This window comes from Lissotriton vulgaris, chromosome 12 (assembly GCF_964263255.1).
Source record: "Lissotriton vulgaris chromosome 12, aLisVul1.2, whole genome shotgun sequence".
Taxonomy (NCBI): Eukaryota; Metazoa; Chordata; class Amphibia; order Caudata; family Salamandridae; genus Lissotriton; species Lissotriton vulgaris.
The window spans coordinates 756,170,592-756,193,266 of NC_141700.1; the positions used below are offsets into that span (position 1 = coordinate 756,170,592).

At 46.7% G+C, this 22,675-nt stretch overlaps 1 protein-coding gene across 2 annotated transcripts in view; it reads left to right on the plus strand.

Moving 5' to 3' along the window:
* Positions 1-226: 226 nt before the first annotated feature.
* The window catches only part of TNFSF13 (TNF superfamily member 13), a 129,660-nt gene continuing 107,211 nt past the window's right edge, over positions 227-22,675 (plus strand). The window contains exon 1 of one of the 2 annotated variants that reach the window (XM_086946058.1): positions 227-1,151. In XM_086946058.1, coding sequence (XP_086802184.1) covers positions 927-1,151 — 225 coding nt within the window. In that variant the 5' untranslated portion in view covers positions 227-926. The remainder of the gene's footprint in view (positions 1,152-22,675) is intronic. The other variant, XM_086946057.1, reaches the window with a different exon arrangement.

Sequence of the window (22,675 nt, forward strand, 5' to 3'; positions counted from 1 at the left end):
ACGCGGAATCTTTCTGGCCATGGGGCGGGCTGGCATGTTTTGACTAGCCCGCACTTGGAAACATTCCAGGAAACAGGTTTGCGAAACCAAGTTTCTCTAGGTTTCTTGAATTTGTTTTACCTCCACAGTCACACACACAAACATTGTCCACAGCCTTGCAAAGATTCCAAACACACACCTCCGAGCGAGCCCTGCAGTTTGTCGACTGACAGACAAACAGCGCTCTGAGCATCTCCGCCTTTGGATGAGGATCCCGGAACTGGCGCGCGCCCGCGGGGACTTTCCCCTCCGGAGGAAGGAACCGCGCTCACCCATTCATGACATAAGTAGCTGTAAATTCATATGCAGGCTCCCGCTCCGTGCTCGGGACAGTTCCTTGCGCTCGTGGCACTGCCCAACTTCCGGCGACGCTGACCTGTGCGTAAAGGGACCAGCCTCCACGCGCCCCCTCTTTTGGCGCCAACCTCCTGCGCGAGCCGGCCGAGCACCTGCTGCTGGGACTGGGGCGTGGAGGCGGGAATGCTGGATGCACCCCAGTCCAAACCATTCTTCAGTGTATTTTGGCAGCAGGCCCAGGGAGTTAGCGCGTCAAAGCTTTAATCATCTTTGTTTCTAAGTCGTAAAAGATTATCTTTTTATCCTCCTGGTGCTTTTCATCTGCAGCAGGGTTTTGATGCTTAGTTCTTCTTTTGCTTTGCATAATATTTCTACGATTAAGAAAAAAATACAAAGCTGGGACACGTCACGTTTTTTTGGCTGGAGTTGTGCATTCCCAATAAGCCTCGGACGAGCCAGATCCTCTCACAGAGAAATCGAAAGCCCTTCTGACTTCCTCTTTCCCTCTCTTTCTCTCTTGTATTTTTGCCCTGTGGTCTTATCCATTGTCGGAGATCCTGGTTGCAGAAGCCTGGCGACAAGAGTAGGATATGGGTGCAGCGCGACAGAGGCACGCGGCTGCGGGCCACCCCACAGCTGGCCCATGGTTGGTCGCGGGGACCCTGATCTTAGCCCTGGCCTGCTTCCTGGGCTTGGTAGTCCAGAGCTTTCAGCTAGCTGGGCTGCAGGAGGAACTCGAACGGCTCAGGAGGGAGATGGTCACGATGACGCCGGCCGCCCACTATGACCACGACTCCAGCAGGATATTTGCCACGGTAGGTTGGGTGCTTCGAGCATTCCCAAGATTGCCCAATTTACGTAGAACACCATGCGCTTGGTTCTAGTTGTTCTGTTTAGAAATCATTGTTGTCACTTGCATTGGTCTAATCAATTGAAGCAAAGACTTTAAATCCCAGAATGCATTGGTTTGTTACATTAAAAAATCCCGGGACTGGAGATGTGGTGTCTTCTGGAAGCTCTAGGGATATCTCCTAATGATAGACTGGAGTTTTAAATGTGGAGGATGCTATGTGTCGGTTATATAACTTGGACCACCCGACGTATGTTTTTATACTGCCAGTTTTATATGTAAATCGATGGCTTTTAGGAAAAGTATGAGTTTTTAATCATGTCTGTATTTTAATCCTGTTGCTTGTGTGCTATGCTTTTGTGGTCATTTTTTTATGTACCGAATAAAGCTTCATGAACTGAACTGAACTGATAGACTGTGTGCGATGACTTATATCGCACACACCGCGGAGAAAAGTGTCTCTTGGCAGCTTGACCGTGTTGTAAATTGAGCACGCACTAGTTATGAAGCACTGGCGCAACGCCACGGGGCAACTGCAATGACCAGCTGCTGAGCATAGGAACTTGCGATGTATAAAAAGGCATGGGCGTAGCGGAGAAGTAGAATCAAAAGTCGAAGACGTGGAGTGCAGATAGTCCCTTGGTGCTGCAACAGGCAGGGAAATAAGGCAGAAGCTATGACATACCCAGATGCATTCCCCTAACCACCACACTACTTAGCACCTTGTGATGCGGGAGAGCACTCTCTGTACTGTGACTGTCTGTTTTAATCTTAGATCTGATAACTTTTTTATATGTTTCTCTGAGTTGATAGTATCCTAGAGAGCTCTGAAAGTTAGTGAAGGCTATATGTTGGCGCTCTACTCCAGAAGAAATGGGTGGAATTAATATATTGTCCTAAAGCCTGATCTCAGTCTAGGACCATGACAGATCTTCCACCTGGGGGTACCGTTTTATATTTTGGGAAATTTAACATTGGGCACTAGTTGACTTGGAGAAGAGAGAGAGCTTGGAACTGGTGGTGTGAAGAGACAGTTTACTGCTAAGGAATAAAGTAGCTGTTCCTGGGTATAAGTGTTGACACTTAAACATAAATACCACGGAAGATACATGGGCTATATAAGTTCTGTGACCAAGTAGAGGAACGAAGTCAAAGGTGAGTTAAATTCACAAAAAACCCAAGGGTGACTTGCAGTATCTTTTTAATGTAGAAAAGGGGGCATTTTATTCCTTATAATACATGATGTCAAACTGAAGCATGCATGTAGAAGATGTACTAAAACACAGGGACCTGATGCTTCGAATTTGTTGCACACAGATTTTAAGCATTTTGATAGAAGTCACAATAATATCTTCCTTTGGATGTCATGTAAAGAATATTTAGTGACATACGGGTATATTCTGTTCTCTTGTATGAGTTGAAATGATGCTTAATGAATCCAAGGAAGCCGCTGAACTGTAATAAATGCATAGAAAAGTAGTGAAGGTATTTTCTTATTACAGGAGACAAAGGGTGTCAGACTAAGGCTGTAATTATAAAATTAGAGGCAGGTTTTTATAAAGAGATAGCAGGCAACCGTGTATTATATATAGTACATTAAAAAAACATAATTAACTCCTATGCACAATTTCTTTATTATTTACGAGATTTTCCTCGATAGCTGCAGACGAGCACATGAGTTTGTATTATGATGTAATGTTTTCAGTGAGTACATTGATATGTTATATAACGCCCACAGTCATTCAAGTGCACCGGGACATTTAATTGTGAAATAAACGTGGTAATACACTGGTAACAAGTTCATATTTTCACAGAAAAGTAATTTTAATTTAAATATGGGCTAAATACCGATTCAATTAGCAAAAAATAAATATGTTTAAATAGACATGGAAGTTTTGAAATGATATTACAAACGGATTCATAATTAATGGCAAAAACACTCATGGAATTCCTTCTGATTCACAATGTCAGCTGCGTGGGTTTGTAGTTTGCAGTAAACATTAAAATTGGAGTCCTCCAGCTAGCATTTGGAAATACTGCTCATGTATTTAAGTCTGTCTGCTCCCCACACCCACATCTATATGTCTATCATAACACATACACATTTTTTACTGTATATCTGGACATACATTAATCGATAACACATTTTGGCAAAGCCTGTAGGTCTGACTTTAATGTGCTGGTGCATGCAAAAAGAGACATGTACAAACTTGTACAGACTGTGCTGTGGTCACTGTGTAACCTGCTTCTTGCCTCCACAAGCTTGAGGAATAAACAACAGAGGACAGTCGTAGCAGGCACAGAAAGGGGAGGCTGCAGAGATGAGGCACAAAAAGTCTGTGTGCATTTTTGTATATCTGTGTTTACTTGAGTTAGCACTTTAAATCCAGACCAGAATGACAGTTTTTCTGTAAGACCCCTAAAGGTAAAGGGTATTCCTAAACATGGACACCATGCGATTCAAATAATCCAAGCTGTATCTCAAAAAGGAGGACCAACACGGATTAAACCAGTTAGGATTGCTTGGGTTCCAGTTCAAAGTGCACACAGCTTAGCAGTTCAGGCTAAACTGTTCCTATTGGAGCTTCACCAGTGATGATTTGCAGTTGGTTGTTTCCTGTTGATGGTGGCACAGAGAGCATAAAGATAATAAAGATAAACTGGAATACTGCCCGGAGTAATTACCAGTGGCTGAGATTAATTCAGGCATTCCGCTCCGCATTTTTTTGATTTCTCAGTGGTTGCAGCTGTGGTCTCGGCTGCTGCTCGTTTCTTGCTGGCTGCAGTTGCAGTTGTTTTCCGAGCTGTAGTGGCAAAATCTGTACCTACTGAAGATCATGCTGTTTTGGCAGCTATTGACGTCACTGTTGTGTTTGCTGCTCATGTATTAGCTGTTGTGACACTTGTTGCTGCTGTTTTACATGCAGTGATGGCAGGTGTGGTTTCTACTGTGGCATCCTTTGTTGTTGCAGTTGTCCCTGCCATGGTGGCAGCTGCTTTTGCTACTGTAGTATTTGCTTTGGTTGCTTCTGGTTGGAACTTGTCTTCACAGTTGTAGACCCTGCTCTGCTTGCTTCTATTTTTGCAGCTTGTATTGCTCCCCTGGTGATGGCTGAAGTTGCAGCTCCGTAGTTCCTCCTTAAGTGACCCCTGCTGGTATTTCTGTTGCGGTGGCAGTCGCTGTTGATGGCTGTTATTCCTTCTGCAGGTGGAGCTGTAGTCCCTGTTGTGGTCATTGCTGTAGTTTCAGCTGTGGTGGTTGCTGTTGTGGCAGCTGTCACCGCTGCTGCTGGCCTTGCTGTGGTTGAGTTGTATTCTCTTGTGTGATTATCACTCTGGTCACTTCTGTGGTCCCCGCTGCGTGTTCCTGCTGTCTGGTGTCTTCTGCGTTTGCATCTGTTACTGCTGAATTTGTGGCAGCTGCTATTGCTGCAGTGATAATGGCTGTAGCGGCAGCTGTTGTGGCTGTGCTGGTGACTGCTCTTGTTACTCATATGTTCCCTGCAGTGTGACAGTTATTGCCTCTGCTGTGTTCCTACGGTTGTTGCTGCTGTGCATGGTTTATTCCTGCTCTGAATACAACTCTCGGATGGATGCTTGTGAGATACTGCCTGCCGCTACATCTGCGATTAGAACTCGGAGGTGGCCAGGACTTCTGTAATTTATTTCCAAGATACTGCCTGCCGCTACGTCCGCGATTAAAGCACGGAGTCGGCTAGGACTTCTGTAATTTATTTCCTAAGATCTACGCACGATGAGTTTTTTTGAATGCACAGACCTTCCGGCTGAGCTCTCTCGATGTCCTGAGCCCCTGGGCCCAACAATTCCTTTTTGTACATTGTCACACAACTAACAGTGGCTTTTCTGGTGCCCTCCCCCACCCCTTCCGATTCCCCATATCACCAGTCCTGATGAAGACCCCGCAGTAAGGTGCAAGTGAACCTACACCACCAGGGGTCGAAACGTCGACTTATCATTTGTTTGTCCTACCCAAGTGCAACAGAACATTTTTGGCTGTGTTGAAATAATTGGGATAGGAGTGTATATATATGTCTAGAATTGATTTATGGCGAAACCAGTATGCCCATGTGATGTCAACTTACAAATGTACCTATGTGACCACATGTGACTTCTTTAATCTTTTTCTATACTACCTCAATCCTCACCAATCACCAACCCCACCTCCCCATTTGCCCACTCACCCACGCCTCACTTTGGGCAAATATGCGTTCTACAATTCAAAAAATGTATGCATAATAAGTTTATGACTGAGGATGTGAATAAATAACATCACTCAAGAAATAGAGTGTTTTTAGTTTGATTCTGATTATTTTGACAATTTTCTCTGTTAAAGAAATCGCGCAACTGGGACCCCTTTATATGTAACATTGAATTACCCAGGTCCTAGTACTGTTGGGTCAACCCCTATTTTGTAACGCTGAATACAACACTTTTTTTTGGCTAAAGTACATTACAACATTTTATAGGCAATATTCACAATGTTTCACTTATGTTTAACATGTGCCTCATTATATCCACAACAAGACAACCTTGTATCACAAAATATATTTTTTTATTTTTCTTCTTTTCTTTAAATAATTAGAATCAGATACTCTTATTTTCTTATATACATATTTTTTTGTAAAAAACAGTGGATGTACTTTTCTTCAGACAGTTTTCTGTTCAATCCATTACCATTTCTTTTTTAGTACTTAAACGTAACTGGTTATGGTTGGATGAAGATTATAGGATACATAGGTTACATAGGTTACCTGAAACTTTTTCAAACTTCATCTATAAAAATACATTTGTTCAAACATATGTTCATTTTGTTTCCTTCTAAAGTAGCAACATTTTACAGTTTATTGTTGGCGTATTGCGTTACGCGCGTTTCGGCTTGCGCCTTCTTCAGGACTCCGTCATATAAATCTTTTGTCTTATGTCTTTAATCTATTCTGTTCTTTATTGCTGTACCATGATGTTCTCTTGCTTTTCTCGTTATTTGAGCTGTTATAGGACTTTAGATTCTTGATTCCTCTTCTGATTATATATGAGGTTTTTCTGAACTTTGGAAATCGTTTTCTTCATAAAATATTGTTGACCAATTATTACAGTCTTCAACTTCCTGCAGATTTTTAAAGAGTATAGATGTATGATGATGCCTTATTCTTATTTTTCTTAGTCTGGATCTATTTATTTATACAATTGGCATGTAAGTCTCTATTTCATCTCCCAGAATAACCGATTTCAATGTTGACAGCTTCTTATCCCCAGCTCTGTCATACAGCTGTTTCGCTGCCTCCGTATCACCTGCAACTGTGGTCACTGCTGTTGACTCTGCCTCAGAATAGGTTTAGTGTTGTTATTGCTGCTATGTTGGCGGCTGTGGTCACTAGTGGGTTCCCTGCTGTGGTCCTGGCTGTTGCAACAGCGTTTGCCGAAGCTGTTGTCCCTCCTATGGCGGCTGATATTGTTGCTGCTGCGACATGTGCTGAGTACAGCTGTGGTTGTAACTGTGGTCAATACTGTTATGGCAGAAATTGTCACTGCTGTGGTCCTTAATGTGCTGGCAGCTGTTCTGCTGCTGTGGCCCTGCTGTTTTGATCGCTTTTGTTGCTGCTGTTTTCCCTGCTCTGGTGTCAGCTGTGGAGTTTGCTGTGCTTGTATCTGTGGTCGCTGCTGCATTGTCCTTGTCGTGGAAGCGATGGCTGTTGCAGCTGTGATGGAGGCTGTTACCTCCTTTCCATCTATATTTGCAGGTATTTTTGCAGCTGTTGTTGCTATGGCGGTGATGCTATCACTGGTGCAATGGTGGCCCTAGTTGGGGCTCCTGTTGCTGTGTGTTCTGCTTTTATAGAAGGTGTAGTCCCTGCTGTTGTTTCTACTGAGGTTGCAGCTTGGGACGCCTCAGTATTGGGAGCTGTAGTTAAGGTTGTTGCAGCTTTGATTGCTGTTCTTGTCGCTCCTGTGGTGGCAGCTGTTGTACTTATGCTGCCCCTGCCATAGTGGCAGCTGTGGCCATTGCTAATGTCTGAGCTGTCACTCCAGCGGTCATCTCTGCTGTGGTTCCTGCCAGGGGTGGCCTTAGTCATGTGCAAGCTGTACACCTGCACAGGGCCACCAAACCCCAGGGGCCACCATACCAATATATATCCTGAATACAATAATCCTCTGAGGATGGATACATATTTGCGTGGCGGCCCCTTGCAGGGATTTGGCGGCCTCCGGCTCTGTTCCACTTCCAAATACCCTGACCCCCACCTCTTCACTGGCCTCCGCGCTCCGCCTCGCCCAGACCCCCTCTTCCGGTGCCCCCTACCTACGCTTCCTGCCCAGGACCACCATGAGCCTAGAGCCGCCCCTGTTCCTGCTGTTCTTGCAGCTGTTATTGCTACTGACGGCATGAACCAAAAACCCGCCTCTATTTATATATTTTTTATAACAACACTGGCAGCTGCACTGTGCCCAAACTGCCTCTAAATAGACCTACAAGAGTCTCTCTCTCCCTAGACAACCTCATCCGGTCACTGACCAATCAATGCCAGTAACAATCCCAAGCCCTTCTCTGTGGACTCGTGTTTTTAACGCCTGGTGTTAGCCAAGACCTATTGAGTTTACTAAAATTACAGAAAGGGCTTTCAGTCACCTCTCTACATCCGTTGGTCTGTTCTTGTGTCATTGTTGTGGAAGTAAGTAGTTGTAGTCTGGAGTGAGGGTAGATATGGATAGTGTATTGTGTGTGTGTGTGTATGTGTGGGCATATGTAAATGTAAATGTCATGGTACTTATAGAGCGCACTGTCACCAGACGGTCACCTTGCGGTGTCGCCTATTTGGCTTCCTGGCGCTGATACTCATACCGCTGTGGAATCCCTCCTGACTTTCCCTGTAAAGTGTCCACTCCTGGGCACCCCCAGGGTGAAGCCAGGCATCCTTAGCGCTGTTGGGGCCGGTGTGGAGGCTAAGCAAGCTATTGCCCAGAGTTGCAGCGTGGGGCCCGTGATTAGAATAGGCACCGAGGCGAGAATTAACAGGTCTGAGGAAATTGAGCCCGAGACCTCGCCAAGGCGGGAATCGAACCCTGGTCCCTGGCCAGAACTCTGCGTCAGGGTCTGCCGCTCTAACCATTGAGCCACACCCCTCCACATATATTTGTTTGTGTGTATGTCCGTGCGTGTGGGTGCATGTGTGTGTGCATTTGTGTGTCTGGGGGGTGTATGTGCGTGTGAGTGTGCCTGTGTGTGTGTGTGGGTTGGTGTATGTGTGTGTGCGTATGGGTGTATGTGTGTACATGCATGTGTGTGTGAGTGTGTGTATGTGTGTGCATGTGTGCGGTTGCACACGCGTGTGTGAGTGGGTGTATGTGTGCACATACACACGCGTGCTTGGGTAGGAAAGGGCAGTAGTGTTATCTTTCTATGCAGTGCTAGAAAGGCTGGTGGCTTAAATTTGCTTTAAATGTCCATTTGCTGTGAATAGAACATCTTAGCATCAGATGAGGACAGCGATGGAAATGGGCTATAGCAGGCATGTTCTAGACAGGCAAGGTGATATTGTTGGCCCTGTCTTCTCCCCGTATATATTTGTATACGCCACTTGCTACCATATGATGTCATATAGAGCTGGAGACTGAACAGGGCATAAAGGCTTGTTGCAAACAAGCAGTGGACCGGCCAGATGGACCCGTTGTGCTGGCCTGCCACTGGGCAGTGAGGTAGAGGGAGATTTTAAAACAGGGGTGTCAGGTGCAGAAAGTGTCAGTGGGGGGAGAGTGGGCAGTAGAGATTGGAGTTTGTGAAAAGGATAGTGTATGTGTTTTTGTGAGAGAGAGTGTAAGAGTGTGTGTGTTCATGTGAACATGTCAGAGAGAAAGACTGTAAGATTGCATGTGTGTGTGTGTGTGTGTGTGTGTGCGCAAGACTGTTGGTGTGTATCTGAGTGTATATGTAAAACACTGCGTAACTATGTGTTTGAAAGTGATTGAGTGAACGTTGGAGAGATGTGTGTGAGCATGTGAGCAAGTGCGTTTTGAGTCAGAGAGTATGTGAGTGAGCGTGAAAATGTGTGGAGATGTGTGACTGGGTGTGTGTGAAAGACTATTAGCGTGCGTCCAAATGTATGTGTAAGACAGAGTTTGTAAGAGTGTGTTACTGTATGTGAGAGCAAATGTGACAGTAAGACTATGGGTGTGAGAGCGTGTCTATAAGACTGTGTATTAGCATGTGTAAGAGTGAGTGCATATGTATGTGTGAGGGAGACTTCTGTGCACATATGCTTAGCACCTGTGTTGGGACCAGAATGATCCTCACAGAGATGATAAAGTCTGACTGAGCCATCCCTTTCTATGTTATGTGACGCTCCAGCAACTGATGTAACTATGTAACAATGTTCTAAAACAATGTCCTACCTCATGTAAAGCACTCTGATACCTCCGGGTCTAGCCAGCGCTACATAAAACTTTTCAAATAAATAAATACTGGTATTGAGTGATATGGATGTGGAAGTATAATGCTATTGAATGATGTGGATGTGAAAGTATACTGCTAGTGAGTGAGGCAGATGTGACCGTATGCTGCAATTGAATGATGTGAAAGTATACTGGAATTGAGTGATGTGGATGTATGTGAAAGTATTGAGTGATGGGGATGTGCAAGTATACTGCTGTTGAGTGATGTGGATGTGATAGTATACTGCTATTGAGTGATGTGGATCTTGAGGTTCATAGAATGGTACGTATGTGTTGTGTGGACGGATATGGAGTGGTTTATGCATGCCTAAACATACAGCATTTGCAGGTACAAATACGTCGCAACACGTGAGAAAATGGAGAGCAGACAGAATTGCACAAGTGTTGCAGATTCTTGGTTAATGTGAGTTCCTTTGTGAATTCCAGAGCTGTTGAAAATGTCATCCAATAAACGTCCTACTGGTTCTTGTGACTTGGGCCACTAGCTCAGGACCTTCGTGACTCCCATCAACGAGAACCCTCCCATCTGTTCGGAAGAGCGTATACATACCGAGCTATACATACTAATCACACTAAATAACTGGCAGCACTGACTTGCATGCACACAAAAGGGGCAGAATTCTACCCTTGCATATGACAATTTTGTATACAAGGGTCGTGCCTTCTCCCAATGGGTTTTTCACAAACTTACCTAATACTGAAAATCATCCTTGCAAGTGATGTGTTCAGGTAAAGGGAAATTAATAAAATAATCCACGTCCTTTCCAATTCAATAGCACTAAATCCAAAGGGTTTCATTTTGTCAGACAAGCACTCTAATCCTAGCTCCCCCCTCGTCCAAAGTGTGTGATCCTATGCAAATCACTTTCTTTCCCTGTGCCTCACTTCTTTTTATTTGCAAAAACTAGAAGTGATTAGCAGCAGGTCCTGAGGGATGAAAGTCCCATGACGCAGTGTCCACGTGACAACCTGCTCCTCATTTTATTATTCTGGCTGACGCCACATGTTTTCTGCGGCAGGATACCAGCGTTGTGAGTCTTCTGGCCAGTGATGCAGTGGCGTAGCAAGGTCAGGTGGTACCCGGTGCAGAAGATTTCTTGTCACCCCTGGCTTGACAAAATGATGTGTTTCTTACTAAGCATGGGTGGAAAATCCGTTCCGCTCGCGGATTTTGCGGATTTTCTGTAAATTCGCAATCCGCGAGATTCGCGAATTTCCCGCAAAATCCGCGAGCGGAACGGATTGGGTCTAAAGTTCAAACTGACTTTTGTAACTCTTTTAGAATGGCGCTGGCAAGCTGCCAGAGCCATTCTAAAATAGTTACAAAAGTCAGCTTCAACAGGAAGCTCTAATAGATAAAGTAAAGCAGGTGCTGCTCAAATTCAGTTACACAATCATTAATCACCCCAAACTTGGGGTGATTAATGATTGTGTAACTTAATTTGACCTTCAACTCGAGCACCTGCTTTACTTTATCTATTAGTGCTTCCTGTTGAAGCTATTTGTAGCTATTTTAGAATGGCGCTGGCAGCTTGCCGGCGCCATTCTAAGTGGCGCTGAGGGCAGAAGGGCACAAAAGTGGGACAGAGGGCAGAAGGGGACAAAAAATGAGTGGGGCAGAAGGGCACAGAAACGAGTGGTACAGAGGGCAGATGGGCATAAAAAACGAGAGGGTGGCAGTGATTAACCAGGCAAAAAAAAACCCCAGCGAAAACGCAAAGCGCCTCGCGAACACGCAAAGCACCCCGCGAACACCGGCAAACACGCAAAAATAAAAAAATCCGCAAATTCGCGTGAATTCGCAAATTTTGCGGATTGCGAATTCGCAAATTCGCAGATTGCGAATTCGCAAAATGCACCCATGCCTATTTCTTACCAGCAGAGTGCTAGGTCGTCTTGGGCCCAGTCCTAAGTGCCCCTCATCATTATAAAGTGCTTGAGTCCCGACCCCACGACCATACCATGACACTACTAACTGTTGGTGGCAGTTGGGTATAGGGGTAAGGTACGGTCCTACAGCCTGTATGCCAACAGGGAATATGCCTGTTGTCTCTCCCAGGTAAAGCCATGTATCATGTTATGACTGTGCTCTCTGTTTCCCCTTGATTGTATGTGGAATGTGACTGAATATGCCTTGGGTAACATATGAGGTGAGGTACCCTTGTTGGGGTCCCCCTAATTTTGTGTATGTAGTACTTAATCTTGTATGGTGTGCCACAGGGCTAGTGGTAGCCAAGATCAGCTCTCTCTCCCCTTCCTGAAAGTGCACCTTACCTGCTCCTTGGACCCCAGTGAATTATTTCTGAAGCCCAGTACAATGTCTGACCAAACTCATCTAATGGAGGAAGTAACTTTTGTTGCGATTTACTGCAATTGTATGAGTCTCAGTGGGCCAAGATGTAATCTTGTCTAAGAGCAACATTGACCTAGGCTTGAGAGCGTGGTCTGAGACACCCCCCTCACAGGAATACTTAGGCTTCCTGCCCACTTCCTGTATATCCTGTGCTGAGAGCAGGAACAATCCACCTGAAATCCAGCAAAGGAAGCTGAGAGTTGTACCTACTAATAGGTGGTGGCCCATGTACCAACGGGCACCAGGTTTGCGACGACAGAAACAATGCTGGCTCCACAGGTGGAAACCTTGGACCGACCTATATGTTTCCCTCTTCGACCACCTCGAAAAGCCTGGCGGTCCTGAACAGCAAACCAAGGACATATCACCCCCCCCCACTTGCTGGAAGGAAGCTGCCAGAGCATCGGGGCCATTTGTTATTAGTTTTCAGTAACACACCCCTGCTTTGCAAGTTTGTAGTTGAAAAACAAAAGGCTTTGCTGAGCGAGCTCCTTAAACATGATTTCCACCCGATAGCACTCCATGGAAGCACTTGTGTTTCCTTGCTTTCTCCATCATGTGCGGCTTCCCTCTTCAACCCCCCTCTTTTCTCTGTTTCAACCCCCCCTCCCCCCAAGGAGCTGTTCTGTTGCTTCCTGATTTTTTTTTATGTTTGGGCCCCCAAGCCCCACTCCTCCAAGCCCTGTCTGTTCCACTGCTTAGTAGCATTAATCCCCACCTCCGCCCTCCTTTGACTTCCTCCCACCCCCCACCACCCACTCCACTACTGCTCCCTCTCCCCCCCTGTCATTGTTTTATACATATTATATTCATTGTTTTGGTCTCGACTAGACAGCACGTGCTCTGTCTCTTCAAGACCTTTGGATTTCTAGCAGCGGGCTTAGAGACTGCCGATTGCCTACCATTGGTTGGCTTCATTGTGACTCTCATTTGCTTGATTTCTATTGGTCAGCTGCCGTAGGATGCCTTCCTCTTCCTGTTTGTCCCTCCCCTGGAGCATGGATGTGTGTGTCCTTCCAATGCTAATTTTTGTACGCACTACTTTTTTCTTTGAGTTTAAGCGCTCTGCCAGAGTGAGTCTTCTTCAGCTGGCTCATTTGTGTACTTTTAACCCATCTGTTGTCTGTCTTCTTGCCCCCACCATTGTTGCTTGCCACCACCCTCCCTCTGTTGTTGCTTGTCCTCACCCGCCCTCCCTCCTTTCGTTGTTGCTTACCCACACTCACCCTACCTTCTTTCGCTGTTGCTTCTCCCCCACCTACCCAACCTCCTTGTGTTGTTGCTTAAAACCTGTAAAGAAATACCCTCTCATGGACACAGTGGAAACCTTCAAGGGATTTATTGGAAGCCCTCACTCACCAACCTGGTTGGTGACATGCTTCATCATCGGGCCCACCAGGAGAAGCCGAATGCCTCCCTGGTGTGCTACAACGCCAGATTACTGCGGAGCTGGATTTGGTAACAGTGATGTGAAAAGTGATGTTAAAAATGTCTAAAACTGTACCAACCAAAAAGATTTTATTCACTGGTCACTTTAGACATAGTTAAAAGATATGCGTGGGAGAACTACCACAGATTATGATGGGAGTTTCCACTTAAAGTGGGGTCAACATGTTTCTGCCCTAATAAGTGTAAGATTTATTTACATGGGCATTCGTCAGGACCGTGTGGCGTGTACCTCGGCGGTATGGGCACGCTAAGGCCCACCCTAACCAGAGGACGTGAAAGTTAAAAATTGCTCTATGTGTAAAAAAGTGCAAGAAAACAACACAAACCACAAGTTGGTGGCGGGTGCTAGGCGTTGCGGGCGGTGTGCCTTAGTCGCCTCCACCCCCCTCCCGAGACCCATGGGGCGTGGATCTTTTAGAGCACAAACTACACAGGTTCCTCTGAGTTGAGGTAATTCCCACAACTTGTGGTTTGTGTTGTTTTCTTGCACTTTTTTACACATAGAGCAATTTTTAACTTTCACGTCCGCTGGTTAGAGTGGGCCTTAGCATGCCCATACCACCGAGGTACACGCCACACGGTCCTGACGAATGCCCATGTAAATTTTACACTTATTAAGGCAGAAACATGTTGACCCCACTTTAAGTAGAAACTCCCATCATAATATGTGGTAGTTCTCCCACACATATCCTTTAACTAAGTCTAAACTGACCAGTGAATAAAATCTTTTTGGTTGGTACAGTTTCAGACATTTTTAACATCACTTTTCACATCACTGTCACAAAATCCAGCTCCGCAGTAATCTGGCGTTGTAGCACACCAGGGAGGCATTTGGCTTCTCCTGGTGGGCCCGATGATGAAGCAAGTCACCAACCAGGTTGGTGAGTGAGGGCTTCCAATAAATCCCTTGAAGGTTTCCACTGTGTCCATGAGAGGGTATTTCTTTACAGTCTTTGCCTCTGTGCTTTCACACAGACCCCTTTGCGCATGACACTCTTTGTTTGTTTTACATACTCAACCCGGGGTACTAAGAGTGCCTCCTACCCTGTCTCTCTTAATTGTTTCATGGTTGCTTAAAACCTACCCTCTGCCCTTCCTATTCCATTGTTGCTTAAAACACCCCTCCTTCTGTTGTTGCATAACCCAACAACCACCCACCCTTCTGCCGTTGTTGCTATAAAAAGGCCCTCATCCACCCCCCCTTCTTCCATTGTTGTTTAAAACTCCACTCGCCTTAACAAGAAAAAGAGCTACTACGCAGACACCACTGGCTGCGTCGCAGGCTTTTTTGACCACCATGGTATCCTCCAACCCTTCATAAAAAAAATCCTTATGGCGCGGACACCGCTGGGAGTGCTATAACACTTATTTTTACTCATCCGCCCCACCATGTCTCCCCCCACCTCACCCTCCCTCTCTCGTGCAAGCAATAAAAAAAAACACTGTGTTGTGTCAGCACCTTTTATAACTTTCAGCTGTGCTGCACAGCATGGCTAAAACATTAATAGAGCCCATACCGCCCGCAGGCGAGACCTATTGGCTTTTTCAATGCTTGGGTTTGTTTATGAGGGTCTGGCAGCTGCAATTTGCTATAGGGCTGCTCCTTTCTTAACACATGTTTTCACACACGTTTTAGTATATTTTGTATATTCTCTGCTCCAAAATAGGTGTTTTCCAACTAGGAATATTAAATATAAAAAACATGACTGCAGGCCAGCACTTCCATGGTGATGTATTCGCCCTTATACATCAAATATCATGATTAATCCAAATGGCTCCGGGGGAGGTCTTTAGGTATCTACAAATCAGACGTGCCCTGCGGGTGGCCTTCCCGAGCTGTGAGGACATACCGAACTCTTCGCCTCTGGAGGATCGCTTGCTAAATGGGCCACTGGAGTCTAAGGCGATATCCCTGACCTATAAAAAAACGTAGTAATAATTTGCCGATACCTTCGGCAAGCTCAAGGAGCAATGGGAGAGAGACCTTGGACCGATCGACGAGGAGGAATGGCGACTGGCTCTTATGTCACCTAGAGAGGCTGCCATCACGCTTAGATTCAGACTAATACAACTCAGGATTTTACACCACTCCCATCTGACGGGGATAACGCTGGCCAAAGTAGCTTCTAGGCACGATGACCTGTGTTTGAAGGGTTGCTGACAGCCAGCTACTTTCTATCATACACTGTGGGAATGCCCGCTGGTGCGGGATCTCTGGGAGAGGGCCACGAATCATATACAGTCTGCATTGGGGAAGTCAGTGAACCTGACGCCCCGACTGGGTCTGCTTAATATATGGGAAGATACAGACCTGACTGAAATCGAACAACAATTGGTGAAGCTGGGATACACATTAGTAAAGAGAGAACTGGCGAGGGGATGGGGTGTAGGGGCACCGCCTACCGTGTCAGTGTGGCTGAAAGAGTTAGACAGGTGCATGATAGCAGAGAAAAAAAGTCTTCATAACCAAAGGATGTCAGAAGAAATGGGATAAAAAATGGCTGAAATGGAACACTCACAGAGGGGAGATTTGTGTATCACCCATGGTAGAATTGGAAATGCGAAGAACTGGGGACCGAGATGTCACTGTTTAACATATCTGTTTTCCCAACCTCTGTAACCTGTATGGTGCTGAATGCAACTTGCGCATACCGTATGTAATTGCTGTTTACCTGTCTGCCACGAACCTTTATCAATAAAAACAAAGGGAAAAAAATCATGATTAATATGCATGCATATATGATGATACGCGTGCATATGATCATCGCTGATTTTTTCCTCAAGCAAACGCTGTGTGCATTGGCAGACAAGCTTTTTTTTGCCGATTCAGATCAGTATAGGCAAAAAGCATTAGCAAAGGCAATATGACTGCATTGCTTTTAAAACGTAAAACCAAATGACTTTATCAGTGCTTGTTAAATGAGGAACTAAGGCAGCAGGGAGTTTTCTGGCATTTGCATGTTACTATTGTAAACTAATTCTGCATGTCAAGGGACAGAATGTACCACATAAGTCCCTAATTTGCAGACTCTGAATTCCAAATACGACATTTGTAAAGAAAAGGAATTCATATCCTTTATGTACATTAACAGAGGTGGAAGGGGGCAGGTGGGGCAAGGAGGGGTTAAACCACTGGGCTGAAGGGAGAGCTGGGAGACTTCCTTTAAAATTGCCATTATTAAAATCAAGAGGCTTGCGACAAAGCTAGTGGTTTCGTAATGTCTGAATTTGTTTAATGTATCTCCGGCCGATAATGTAGAAATGCAGTTCCACTTACATAATTAAGGGCCAGATGTAGGTGGCCATTTACCGGCCGTTACCGACCGGTAAATGGGTTTTTGGGATGTAGGGGGCCAATTTTACCGAATCTGTAAATTTACCGAATCTGTAAATTTACCGAATTGGTAAAATACCGAATCGGTATTTTTACCGATTCGGTAACTTCTAGATGTAGGTGGGACTCTTCTGAGTCCCAAATGCCTTTCAGATTCGGTATTTTACCACCCAATCCAATTGGGTGGCAAAATACCGAATCCAGGTGTGCCTGCACATGTGTGCATGGACACCTATTTAATGCCATGTGACAGACAGACATGCCCTTAGGGCATGTCTGTGTGCCACATTGCACACATGCCTGTATTTGGGGTGCTAGAGGGTGTCAAAGTGACACCCCCTTCACCCTTGCTGGAATCGGTATTTACCGAATCGGTAAATACCGATTCGGTAATGCCCATTGATTCCTATGGGCTTCAATGCCCATAGGAATCAATGGGCATTACCGAATCGGTATTTACAGAATCGGTAAATACCGAATCTTAACGATTCGGTATTTACAGATTCTGTAATACCTACATCACAGCCCCCCCCCCACCGCCCCCCCCTCCTCTATTTTACCACTTCTTAAATACCGAATCGGTAAAATTCGGTATTTAAGAAGTGGTAAAATAAAATTACCTACATCTAGGCCTTTATTCCCATGAGCACCAGTTACATTACACATGGTTTAATTCATTTTTAGGCACAGGGAGTTTAGTGATTTGTCCAGAATCACATGATGTTGGGCCGACACCGAGACTTGAACCTGGTTCCCCAGCTTTAAGGTTGGCATCTCTGGCCGTTATCCCACAACAATCCCACAACAGTCTGTCTTATGAAATCTTCCTAAGTGTATGCAGTTCGCAACACATTTTCATGGCCCTAGGTTTGTATATGCCGTAAATGCAAGCAAAGTAAGCCAGTTAAGTATTGGGAATTTTACACATTTGCAAATGAACTTTTCTTGCATTAATCTAGGCATCCCTCACTCGCCTCCTCCAAACTACTGTGGCAACTGGTGCTCCTTTTTACACTTTCTGCACCAGTTATGATGCCTGTTCCTTCCGCTTGTAATTTCAGTGTTTAGCTAAAGTGTGGGAAATTCAGGTAATCTTAGTTTATGTATCGTAAATCCCAGATACATTAGACCTAAGTGCCTGAACGCCTTATTTATGTGCGTTTCCAGCACCACTACCCTGATGTAGCCCTGGGGCTACACGCAAACGCTGAAGAGTCAATTTAAGAGTGCGTAAACTATACACACTTGACGAAGTCGCACACTTAGAGATTTATTTACAAGCCCCTTGCGCCACCGGAGCGTCACTTTTTTTGACACACCAGCGACACAGTGAGCCTGCCTATATTTACAAGGCCGCGTAAAGCCACCCTTCATGGTTTTTCATGGCCTTGTAAATATGACCCCATTTCACGTATTACTCTGCGTGAAAGGGCGCTCCATGGATGTTGCTGTGGGTGTTCCCACGCATCATCCATGGAACCTGACGCATTGCCAGATTTACAAGGTTTTGTAAACCATGGGAATGCGTCCGAATCCTACGCCTCCCCAGGTAGGCGCTAGGGAGGCACAACGAGGGGAAATACCTTTATTTCTCCTCATTCATTTCTCTTTCTCTGCGTGAAGCATTCTGCAGCGGACCTAGAAGGAGGAGAACACCTCTCATGATTGTTTTAGTGCAGGAAGGTGTGCCATCCTGCGCAAACACAGTCACCCCTACAAAGCAGACACCCTTGCACCATTTTGCGTTGCTGCATGGCTGCCCATTGTGCGCCAGCGCAGGGTAAAAGGACAGGAATGGGCCCTCTCTTGTAGATAGGATGCCTTCCTGCCCTTTACTTTGCTCGCGACTTCCCTGAGCATGAACCCTCCCACCAGCACAACGAACCCAAGCCAGGCGGCCACCAACCTCACGAAGTGGATCAGCGACTGCGCAGACGAGCTCGCCCCCCTGAGGACCCCGCTGAGCAGACCCGGTAGCAAGAAAGCCCCATGGTTCACCGATGAACTCAGGAGCTCCAAGAAGAACTGCCGAGCCCTTGAGAGAACCTGGCGCAGAGACCCAACTCCGGACAACATGGCTTCCCTCAAGCTCGCCACCCGAAAGCACCACCAACTCATCCACGCCACCAAGAAAACCGCATTCAAGGAACGACTGGACAACAACGCACACAACAGCAAGGAACTCTTCAACATCGTCAAAGAGCTCTCCAACCCCAACGCCGGAAACAACGACATCACCCCTTCGCAAGACCTCTGCAACTTCCTCGCCTCCTACTTCCACAACAAGATCGCGGACATACACAACAGCTTCAGCACTCAACCGACGTACGCCACGACCGAACCACCGCCCCCCACCACCATCCTCCGCGCCTGGACTCCGATCAGCACCGAAGACACCGTCCGCACGATGAACTCCATTCACTCCGGATCTCCGACCGACCCCTGCCCTCACCACGTCTTCAACAAGGCCGACGCTGTCATCGCACCCCACCTGCGGGATATCATCAACACCTCCTTCGACACCGCTACCTTCCCGGAGAGCTGGAAGCACTCCGAACTCAGCGCCCTACTCAAGAAGCCATCAGCCGACCCCACCGACCTCAAGAACTACCGGCCTATCTCGCTGCTCCAGTTTCCTGCAAAAGTCATCAAGAAGACCGTCAACAAGCAGCTGGCCGCCTTCCTCGAGACGAACGGATCCCTCGACCCCTCGCAGTCTGGCTTCCGGGCCAACCACAGCACCGAGACCGCCCTGATCGCAGCCACCGATGACATCCGAGCTCTGCTCGACAACGGAGAAACAGCAGCCCTCATCCTCCTAGACCTCTCCGCGGCCTTCGACACTGTCTGCCACCGTACCCTAGTACAGCGCCTCAGCAATGTCGGAGTACAGGAGAAGGCACTGGAGTGGATCATCTCCTTCCTCGCCGGAAGGACACAGAGAGTCCGCCTCCCTCCGTTCAGATCTGAAGCCACCGAAGTCATCTGCGGCGTTCCTCAAGGCTCTTCGCTCAGTCCAACCCTCTTCAACGTCTACATGAGCCCCCTCGCAGACATCGCACGCCAGCACAACCTCAACATCATCTCCTACGCCGACGACACCCAGCTGATCCTCTCCCTCACCAACGACCCCGCCACCGCCAGAGCCAACCTTCACGAACGGATGAAAGAGGTAGCCGGATGGATGAAGAACAGCCGCCTGAAACTGAACTCGGACAAGACGGAAGTCCTCATCCTGGGATCCTCACCCTCCGCCTGGGACGACTCCTGGTGGCCCTCCGCCCTAGGCAGCGCACCCAAACCAACAGACCACGCACGCAACCTGGGCTTCATCCTGGACTCCTCCCTCTCCATGACCAGACAAGTCAACGCCGTCTCCTCGTCGTGCTTCAACATCCTGCGCATGCTACGTAAGATCTTCCGGTGGATCCCCACCGAGACCAGGAAGACGATCACCCAGGCCCTCGTCACCAGCCGGCTGGACTACGGCAATTCCCTCTACGCCGGAACCACCGCCAAACTCCAGAAGAGACTCCAGCGGATCCAGAACGCCTCAGCACAACTCATCCTGGACATCCCCCGTCGCAGCCACATCTCCGGACACCTGAGAGACCTGCACTGGCTCCCGGTCAACAAGAGAATCACCTTCCGACTCCTCACCCACGCACACAAAGCCCTACACAACCAAGGCCCAGGATACCTCAACAGCCGCCTCAACTTCTACGCTCCCAAACGCCAGCTTCGATCGACAGGCCACGCCCTCGCCGCCGTCCCCCTCATCCGAAGAGCCACCACAGGGGGACGGTTCTTCTCCTACCTCGCCGCCAAGACATGGAACTCCCTCCCGACCCACCTCCGCCTGACCCAGGACCACCTCGCCTTCAGGAAGCAACTCAAGACCTGGCTGTTCGAGTTGTAGCGGACCCCCCTCCCCTAGCACCTTGAGACCCTCTGGGTAAATAGCGCGCTATATAAATGCTGATTGATTGATTGATACTGACGTGCAGTAGGAAGGTGTGCGGCACTCTCGTGCGTCAAAACATATTGTAAATGAGGCCCTTAATTTCCTGGCATGCCAGTTTTTGAGCTTTGTAAATACGGTGTAATTTACGCATGCCTGCGTTAATACCACTGACAGGTGTAAGTTGGCGATAAGTCTGATAATTGTCTTGTTAAATCATGCCCTGTGAGCTGGAGTTCTAGCTGTTTGTGGTGAAGGGAGACTTCGGAGCGCTAGGAGAAACATCTGGCTCCTTGTGGGAAGCGACACATTGCAAAGCAGATAAAAAAGGTCTGGAAATTATGTTGTTCGGGATCTAGTTCAAAATACACTACAAGAAACACAAAACATACTTGGCCACCAATCCTGGCTACCTTCAGAGAGAGGTCCAGCCAGGGGCCTATGGCTCACTTAATGAAACAATGCTCCTATAGGAGCCCACAGTCCGTGTAGCCTTGGACAACCCGCTCCCTTGGCTCCAAACTTTGGCCGGTCACCTTCGATCCAGGAACCTCCAGAAATCTGAACTTTACAAACAGGCATTCTGCGAATCCCAGCTTCTGCGGGGAGTGAACTAAGGAGGTAAATCTGAACCTGCATGCAAGGCTAATGACTGACCATCATGTAAATCTGAACCTGCATGCACGTCTAATGACTGATCATGTAAATCTGAACCTGTATAAACGGCTAATGGCTGATCATGTAAATCTGAACCTGCATACAAGGCTAATGACTGACCATCATAGTAAATGTGATCCTGCATGCAAGGCTAATGACTGACCATCATAGTAAATCTGAACCTGCATGCAAGGCTAATGACTGACCATCATAGTAAATCTGAACCTGCATGCAAGGCTAATGACTGATCGTCATGTAAAGCTGAACCTGCATGCAAGGCTAATGACTGACCATCATAGTAAATCTGAACCTGCATGCGAGGCTAATGACTGACATCATGTAAATCTGAACCTGCATGCGAGGCTAATGACTGACCATCATGTAAATCTGAACCTGTATGCAAGCCTCATGACTGATCATGTAAATCTGAACCTGCATACAAGGCTAATGACTGACCATCATAGTAAATCTGAACCTGCATGCGAGGCTAATGACTGACCATCATAGTAAATCTGAACCTGCATGCACGGCTAATGACTGATCATGTACATCTGAACCTGCATACAAGGCTAATGACTGACCATCATAGTAAATCTGAACCTGCATGCAAGGCTAATGACTGACCATCATAGTAAATCTGAACCTGCATGCGAGGCTAATGACTGACCATCATAGTAAATCTGAACCTGCATGCAAGGCTAATGACTGACCATCATAGTAAATCTGAACCTGCATGCACGGCTAATGACTGACCATCATAGTAAATCTGAACCTGCATGCACAGCTAATGACTGATCGTCATGTAAAGCTGAACCTGCATGCAAGGCTAATGACTGACCATCATAGTAAATCTGAACCTGCATGCAAGGCTAATGACTGACCATCATAGTAAATCTGAACCTGCATGCGAGGCTAATGACTGACCATCATAGTAAATCTGAACCTGCATGCAAGGCTAATGACTGACCATCATAGTAAATCTGAACCTGCATGCACGGCTAATGACTGACCATCATAGTAAATCTGAACCTGCATGCACGGCTAATGACTGATCGTCATGTAAAGCTGAACCTGCATGCAAGGCTAATGACTGACCATCATAGTAAATCTGAACCTGCATGCGAGGCTAATGACTGACATCATGTAAATCTGAACCTGCATGCGAGGCTAATGACTGACCATCATGTAAATCTGAACCTGTATGCAAGCCTAATGACTGATCATGTAAATCTGAACCTGCATACAAGGCTAATGACTGACCATCATGTA